Genomic DNA, 8,247 nt, shown 5'->3' on the forward strand with positions numbered 1-8,247 from the left:
CAAAAAAAAAAAACAAACCAAAAAAAACCAAACCCAAAGGAAATAAAACACCTTCAGGCTACCACAGAATAAGTAATTGATATTGGGCATAATTTTATATGCTCTTCACTTGTAGCTTTTTGCCCAACTTGTAACTCTGTTATTTGCATATTTATTAGAATATAATAATTATTATTTTCATTTTAAACCTGTCTTGTATTTAAAATGCAACCCAGAAGGCTCTGTCCAGGACAAGGCACATTTACCTAATCATAGCTTGTGACCTCTGGATAATCAAGAGAGCTGAAAAACTGAGCAATTGCAACCCAAGCCCATCGAAAGCCAGGGCAAAGGAAGAAGTCTCTGGTAGCGTGGGTTAAGTCATGGAAAGAGAGCCACAAATCCCAGGTAAATCCATGCTTTCCTAGCCAAGAAAACCTTGTGTCAAATCACAGTGATGCCAGGGGTGATTTTTCAACCGTATAGGCTTACAGCAAATTATAAGGAAGCAGTGATTATACAGATTAAATTTCATTGAGGAGCCATGACATCAGATTTGTAGCAGCAGAGGCACCCAGCCAGGAAGCGCGGAGTTGAGAAATCCCAGAAACAAGCAGGACAAAGAACTGACACAGGAGACAGCGGGTGCCATCTCCAAACAGCAGAAGCACATTCGCGCTTTATCTTCCAACGTCTCTTTAATACAAGACGGACTTTATTCACGTTCTTGCCCTCCCAGCCGGCAGTCTGAGCTTACTGCAACCGAGCCAGCAAGATGAACGCATACACCAGGCCCGCTCCGCCGGCGGGCGGGCAGACCGGCCCTGACCGGCCCAGCCCCCGCGAGGTGCTGCGGGCCTCTCAGCGGCGAGACGCCCAGGCCTCATCCGCCGCGGTCTGGCCGCCAACAGGACGTGGCTCTCCCGCGGCCTCGCTGCCGGCGCACTCTGCCCCTTCCTGGCGGCGGCGGCGGCGGGCCCCCTCCCTTCCCTTCCCTTCCCTCGAGGGAAACAACGGCAGCCACAGCCCCACCCCGGGAGCGGCCCCCTACGGTATGCGCGGGGGGTGGGGAGCGGCCCCGCTCCCATTGGCTGCCTGCCGGGACGGGCGGGAAAAAAAGCCGCCAGGGAGCCAATAGGGAGGAGAAAGCACCCCGCCCTCCGCAGGAAGACGAGACCTAGTACCGCCCCCGCCCGTAAGCGGCAGCCAAGGCGCTCGGGCCCCCCCTCGCGGCTGACGGGCGCCCCTAGCGGGCGCGGGGACACACCGGCGCCAGGCCGAGCGTCACCGCTCCCCGCCCGCCTGCGCGGGGGCCCGGCCCCCCCACAACCCCCGCTCTGTAATGCCGCAGCCCCCCCGCCGAGGGGCGCCCGGCAGAGCGGCGGGCGGGTTGCGGCGCCGCCGTACCCGGGTACCAGGGAGCGGCAGGGGAGCGGCCCAGCTGCCTCGGGGCGGAAGAAAGGATGCGGCAGGAAATCACTCCCCCGGCCTCCCGCGGCCCGGGCGCTTTTTTGCCCCCGACGCTGCCTCCCCTCTCTCGGCCCACGGCCGTGCACCCACTCGCAACAGGCTCGGAGCTGCCGGGAAGGGCGGGAGAGGCCGCCCCGGCTCGCCCTCCCGCGGGCGCTGCGGTAGGCCAGCCCGCAGGCGTCCGTGCCCGTTTCCCCCCTCCCCCTCGGCCGCCGCCGCTCCGGGGGGTCCTGTCAGGGGCTGCACAGTCCCCCCCCGCCCCCAGCACAAGCCCCCTTGCGGCTCCGACCGGTGCGGGGAGCCGCCGCGGGCAGCAGCAGCGCCGCGGGCCCGGCCCGGCCCGGCCCTGCCTTCCCCTCCCCCTCCCCGCCGTCGCCGTCGTCACGGGAGGGGCGAGGCGGTTCCCGCCGCGCGCCAGCACTGACCTGGGGGAGGGGGCGAGCCGCTCTCCGCCGCGCGAGCCGCGGCCCCGCCCACCGCCCGCCGAGCTCCGCCAGGGCGCGCGGGCCGCCAAGGCCCCGCCCGCCCCTCCGTCGCCGTGCCGCGCGCGGCGGGCGCGGCTGACTCACCAATAACGTCCGGCTGCCTCGCCCCACTTCCGGGGGGCGGCCCGCCGGCTGGTGGGGGCGGAGCAAGATGGCGGCGGTAACGGCGCTACCGGTCTCCCTATCGGGCAGGTTTAAGGGGTCCGTCACGGCCTGGCGCTTTCTTTACCGGCTGTGGGTCGGGGGGCAGGAGGGAGCTGAGGGCCAGCTGGTGTCCCCCGGCCCGGAGAGCGGCTGCTCTCGGGCGCCGGGCCCCTCGGTCGGGGCCTCCGGCCTAGCGGGGGGCGGGGGCTGGGCTCCCGGCCTGCCTGTGCGGGCGGGGGCAGCGCCGGCGCCGCGCCGCGGACGAGCCCGCTCGGCCAGGGGCCGCGTCGCCGGGAGGCGGCGCTGCGGGCGCTTTTGCTGCCGGCTCCGCGCCGCCCGCCGCCGCCGCCTTTTCTGGGGCGGGCCCCCTTCGGGCCGGCGTTCCCTCGCCTGGGCCCCGCTGACCGCTGCGGTTGTCCCTGCCCGGGGACGGGGGCAGGTCGTGGCCCTGTTTTTCTGAGCTTTCTTTGGGTTCACTGTTCAGTAGCGGGTAACTGTCCTGAGACGGGAGCTCCGACTGACGGAATAGACATCTTTAAATAAAAATATTTTTTCCAAGCTGTCTGTAGGGATGGTAACGTTTTGCTCCTTGTCCTCCTCAAAAACAAGCAGCATTTGGGGAAAATGTAAATCAAGTATTTAGTGGAGAGCAACTACTGTGGATTTTGTTGTAAAGCTAGGGATACAAGGTACACTTAAACTTTAAACAACTCTCTGTGCTTTTAATTTTTACTTTCTTTGACTGTACATCTGGGTAACTGAGCAATCAGAATGCACTTTAGCCTACAATTAACCACTACTACAATTAACTACTTTCTTCAAAAGTAGACCTAAACAAAACCAATTTGAAATTTTTTTTTTAATTGGTGTCCACTGCTTTAAAGGCACATAAACTTAGTTTTAAGACCTTGCATTTCTTTTTAAAAGATAAGATATGTCATCATTTTTTCTCAATAGTAAAATCTGGATCCTCTCCTTCTTAGATCCTTTGCATATTTTACAATTAAAGACAGACTGCCTCAGATCCTCACAAGAGTTATTGATACTCTGCATCGACATAAAAATGAATTCTTTGAAGAACACGGTGAGGTAAGAGTAAGGTCTCTTTTTGCCTGAGTTTTACCCCCTGCCCCCCAACCCTTGAGACCCCTACTGTGCCTTTTTTTACTGTTTTCTTACTACAGTAGTTACTTCTCTGAAATCTTTTCATATGTTGTTTTTTTCTTTGTCATGTCTTTCTTGTAGCTATTTTTCATTAGTTTTGTATTTCACCTTTCTGTCTAACCTTTTTCTGACCTTTCTGTTCTGCAACTGCTTCACTTTCTTGGGTTTTTGTGTTGATGCAGTGTTTGATAGACTGTAGCATCTTCTGAAGGTGGCAGTGTTTCTATACTCTGTTCCCCTGTAATACAAAAGAAGTCCAGTTTAAAAAGAAGTTCCATGAGTGACTCATTTTAGGATGTTAGGTGGAAAGTGAGCTTTATTAACCAGAACGTGTTTGGTTGAATCGAGCTCTCATTCGTCGGGGATTCATATTTAGCAATTAAAACTTATCACTTATTTCTTTCATGAAAAATTGATCTGTATCTCTACAGGAATAAATGTTCAGAGTAGGAACTTTTGTTCTCCACTTATTTCAGAAGGGTGTTGAAGCAGAGAAGAGAGCTATATCTTTCCTCTCCAAACTGCGGAATGAACTGCAGACGGACAAACCAGTCACCCCTTTAGAAGATGAGCTGCCTGACGCTGCACTGTGGAACCAATACCTAGAGTACCAACGAAATTTATCAAATGGAAATGGAGAACCGAGTTGGTTTCAGTCCCCGTGGTTATTTGTGGAGTGTTACATGTATCGAAGAATTCATGCAGCGTTAGCACAGAAGTAAGTATTTACTAGCTTGGTATATTACTCTGCAAAACATTATTCTCTCCCGTTTTTATTTTAGGAGAATGGAAGACAGTTGGGGAGTAAGATAAAGGAAAAGCTGAAGCTTTTCCCAAATTCATTTTCCCTCGTCTCACACCTCAGATTTAAAATTAATACTCTTTCTTCTTCCATGCAGCAGAATTTGAGGCTTATTAGTTTTTTTTTTTTTATACTTCAGTTTCTATGAATTGGTCTACATGAGAACTCTTAAGCCTGACTGTATAGTTTGACCTTCTTGCAGACTAATGTGCATTGAGATCTGAAAGTTACTTAGCGTTTCTGGAAGGTTTGTTAATCTAGAATTATCTCTTAAGACATCTGTTAGCCTAAAACACAGAATGTGAGATGTGAGAGCCGCTAGTCTGTTGGGCATTCTGAGTTGTTTTGCTGCTCGAAATCTGAAGTTACCATTTGAGAACGGCTTCTTCTAGCGGTAGACTCAGCTTGAGCAGCCCCTGTTCATTCTACACCATGTTCTTAATTACAGCAGTGTTTGCAGACCATGTGTTGCATCAAACTTTGGGAGCTGATCCCGGTTAAAAATAACTTGGCAGGAAAAACTTGTTGTGCTGGTACTGTGGAGAAGTGCCAGTACAATGTAATGAGGTAGCAATGAGCAGTTTAAGTTCCTGCTGCCAAAAAAAAAATTGAAAGCTCCATGCATACTGGATTTCCCCTTAGTATTACAGAGACACACACACAGAGAGTAAAGGGACTTGGTTTCTATGGATATATTGTGTAATTTGAACTCTTGTAGCAAAAACTTCAGATATAAGATGGATTTGCTGGATTGCACTTAAAAAACTGAGCAGATACTTTTAATTAGTAAGCTTTAAGTTTTTTGATCTCCATTATTTAACTGCCTTAAGCATATGCTTGGATGGAAGTTCAGTCATTTGTCAAAAGGCGTACCTGCAAATATGTCTCATAATAGATGAGTCTGTATTTCTTATCTATTACAATAACTGAATAGTTTTGTCATCTTTGTCATGTTAATTTTCTATAATCCTAGTTAAAAACTTTCATATGAACAACTTCATATCTCTATAAGAGGCTCTGATAAGGGAAGAACACTTCAGCACATATAAACACACTTAAAATTAGGCCAGCAGTTCACTACGTTAGTTCACTTGTATGTTACAGTTTTAATTTTTCATGTATGAAGATGGGAGTTCAAAATTTTCACTTTATATGCATTTCCCAGAGTTGTTGTGACTAAACACTTGTTCACTTTCAGAATATATTGCTAGAAATATAAAGATGCCTTGTATACTGTCTGTTTCAGTGAGCTATGATATTAGGCTGTTATTGAGATGTGTGAAAATCTAGTATGACAAATCAGAAGTGGAAAATCTAACCAGGGCCCACAGTACAGCCTAAAAAAGCTAAGCTTCGAGCTTGCACTTTCAGGTGTGTTTCCTGTGCTGTCATGGAAAATGATGTGGCAAGTATGTTAATACATTTGTTCTCCTTCTATTTTTAGCCCACCTATTGACAACTTTGATGTATTTAAGGAAGGAAAGGCTCAAAATTTCTTTGAATCCCAAGAGGCTGTTATTACCTTATGCACTTACTTTCAGGAACTTCTTAAAAACATCAAGGATCTAGATGAAAAGCAACTCCAGGAGGAACTTTTTAAGCTATTGCAGGTAAACTAGTAGGGCTTAACATAAGAATTTTAAATCTTTCTCCTGTGTAACAGGCAAAAACTTGAGTTTGTAAAGAATCTGAACTTCCTATGGAAATTAAAATATAGCTCTTTTGTTTGTAAAAATGCAATGAAATCCTGACAGCTGTGCTGTATTGCTGCTACTCTGGAAATATTTAAATTTTGATTACTTGTATTAAATGTGGCATTTGCATTATATTGCTGGTCTTCATTCTGTATCTGAAAACCCAGCTTCTCCCCCATAACCATTATCTCTAAAACATTTTAAGTCAAGTCCAAGATGACCTTTGTGTTATTTAACTGTAACATTTTAAAACAGTGTCTTTTATTGACACTCTAAAAATTTTTAGCCCTCTTTGGAAAAAAGTTAGAAGTCAATTTGGGCAGAAGTGCTTTAAAAGCTTTACAACTGTGTTATTCTTGGAAAATAATGCCTTTGGGTAGAATGCGAAATATCATAGGATTACAAATAAGTCCATTAGCTGGCAACAGTGTACACCAAGTATTTGATGAATCTTTATAAAAGACCTCATTAGTGTACTTAAAATAAAAGTTCTTACTTGTCTGCATGTAATAAAAAAAAAATCTGCTTTTATTACTCCTTTTTCTGTATTCCCACTGGTATTTTCTGGAATTGCAGTGTGGAGACTATTTGTGTTTTCAGCTTTGTGGTCAGTGTATTTATGTTGATCTAAGTCTTCCATCTTTGTCACTTCTGATGCCTGCATAAATACAGAGCATTGTTTGATTTCTTCCACAAAATCTTTTCTATATTAAGATTTCTGTACAAGAAGTTGAATTTTATTAAAGATTGGCAGAAAATGTGGAGTTAGAGCCTTCCTGTCCCTAAAATAAAAGCAAACAAATGAAATATTTAGTGTACATGAAGTTTAGAATGTAATTACAGTGAGACTTAGCAAACTTTTTTTTTTTTTCTTCCTTCTAGGTGTCATTGTGGGGCAATAAGTGTGACCTTTCTTTTTCAGCTGGTGAAGAGAGCTCTCAGAAATCTAGTCCTTTACAATCCCTGGAAAACATGATACCTTACATCTTAGTGAATGACATGGAAAAACTTTGGTCACTACTTGTAAATGCCAAAAAAAGAAATAGAGAAAAAAACAATGTTAGAGTTGACATAATCCTGGATAATGCTGGATTTGAACTTGTAAGTGATCTTGTGTTGGCTGACTTCCTGTTATCGTCAAAGCTGGCTGATGAAGTCCATTTTCATGGAAAAAGTATTCCATGGTATGTGTCAGATACCACAAAGCGTGATTTTAACTGGACTATTAAACAACTGCAGTCAGCTAATCATATGTGGATGTCTAGATGTGGGATAAACTGGGAGGGCAATTTGAAAAAGGGAGTTTGGGTTTACCATGATCACATGTTTTGGACTTTGCCACATGACTTTTCCAGTATGGCTGAAGTTGCTCCTGACTTGTATGCTGATCTACAGAAGTCAAACTTGCTTCTTTTCAAAGGTGATCTAAACTATAGAAAATTAACAGGAGATAAAAAATGGGATTATACTGTTCCGTTTCATCAAGCCTTGAACAAATTTCATCCTGCGCCTCTCTGTAGTTTGAGAACGCTGAAATCTGACACTCAGGTTGGCCTAAAACCTGGACAAGGTGAACAAATTCAGGCTTCTGAACCTGAATGGATGGTAAGTGGAAAATACGGAGTAGTTCAGTTTGATGCTGCTCTCCAGCAGATGATTCCTAATATTCTGAGAGAATGATTCCTAATATTCCTAATATTCTGAGAGAGAGATGCATTCTGAGTTTTAACTACTTTCTTTGTTCCATGCTTGGCTTTAGTAAAGATTCTTTTTTTGCTAAACAAAAAAAAGTTTGCACTTTTTCCTCCCAAGCAATTTGTTGGTTTTGTTCTGCAGAAGACTTTAATGTTATTTCAAAGTTTACAGACTGTCTTTGTTACGTAAATCAATCTGCATTTCAATATATTTTGTTTTCCAAATCTCCAGTGTCAGCAGATGTGTAAGATGAACATTTAGTTGTCCATATTTTTTTTTTATTCGTCAGTGAGTATGAGAGTTATGGCTAACAAGTGATAAATCTACTTCAGAAACCATTTCCTCAAACCCACGTTAGTGTGTATTTATTTGTTGCAGGATAATTTGTGTTCCACATGCCATGCATTGCATGAAAGTTAATATTTTGGAGAATGCACAAATTAATTCCCGATAGTTTCTTTGCAGCCCATTGCGGGATCATATTTTAAAACTGTTGAAAAGTGAGTCGACTTCTACCAAGACTTTATTACATAAGTTGTTTTTTGCTTGCTTCTTGTGTCCATGGACAAATAACTTTTGATGTTTTGAGTATAGTTCACTGTATATTAAGAGAAGAGTTATTGTCTGATACCTTGTAAATATTTACTTAGAATTTGAAAATTAAATTTTAATTTAAAAATACAAGTGGATGTTGCTAGCCAGCTTTCCTGTAGGAGAGGAGTTATCCCATCTGGTGGGAAGATTAGTGGGAGAAAGGACAATCTTACTTTAAGAATTGTTTCTGTAGGAACATCTACCAAAAAAAAAAAAGCAC

The 8,247-nt window shown here is 45.4% G+C and overlaps 2 protein-coding genes across 8 annotated transcripts in view; one reads left to right on the top strand and one right to left on the bottom strand.

Annotated features, from left to right (window-relative positions):
* RMND1 (required for meiotic nuclear division 1 homolog) overlaps positions 1-2,010 on the bottom strand; it is a 22,773-nt gene extending 20,763 nt beyond the window's left edge. For 6 of the 7 annotated variants that reach the window (XR_015258240.1, XR_015258241.1, XR_015258239.1 and 3 more), the window contains exon 1: positions 1,875-2,002. The gene's annotated coding sequence lies outside the window, so the exon portion shown is untranslated. Of the gene's footprint in view, positions 1-1,874 lie in introns of all 7 variants that reach the window. The other variant, XM_086745413.1, reaches the window with a different exon arrangement.
* Positions 2,005-7,418, top strand: DCPH1 (damage control phosphatase 1). The gene is made up of 5 exons (XM_086744627.1): positions 2,005-2,135; positions 3,062-3,167; positions 3,719-3,960; positions 5,489-5,654; positions 6,621-7,418. The coding sequence occupies exons 1-5, from the start codon at positions 2,086-2,088 to the stop codon at positions 7,416-7,418; spliced, it is 1,362 nt and encodes a 453-aa protein (XP_086600753.1). The 5' UTR covers positions 2,005-2,085.
* The last annotated feature ends 829 nt before the right edge of the window (positions 7,419-8,247 follow it).

This window comes from Chlamydotis macqueenii, chromosome 3, assembly GCF_036417535.1.
Source record: "Chlamydotis macqueenii isolate bChlMac1 chromosome 3, bChlMac1.mat, whole genome shotgun sequence".
Lineage (NCBI taxonomy): Eukaryota > Metazoa > Chordata > Aves > Otidiformes > Otididae > Chlamydotis > Chlamydotis macqueenii.

Excerpts from the sequence above, each read along its gene's own strand:
- DCPH1 (XM_086744627.1), top strand. The coding sequence starts at position 2,086 with ATGGCGGCGGTAACGGCGCTACCGGTCTCCCTATCGGGCAGGTTTAAG. Across the intron at positions 2,136-3,061 it reads CTATCGGGCAGGTTTAAGGG|ATCCTTTGCATATTTTACAA; the intron begins GTCCGTCACGGC and ends TCTCCTTCTTAG. Across the intron at positions 3,961-5,488 it reads CATGCAGCGTTAGCACAGAA|CCCACCTATTGACAACTTTG; the intron begins GTAAGTATTTAC and ends TTCTATTTTTAG.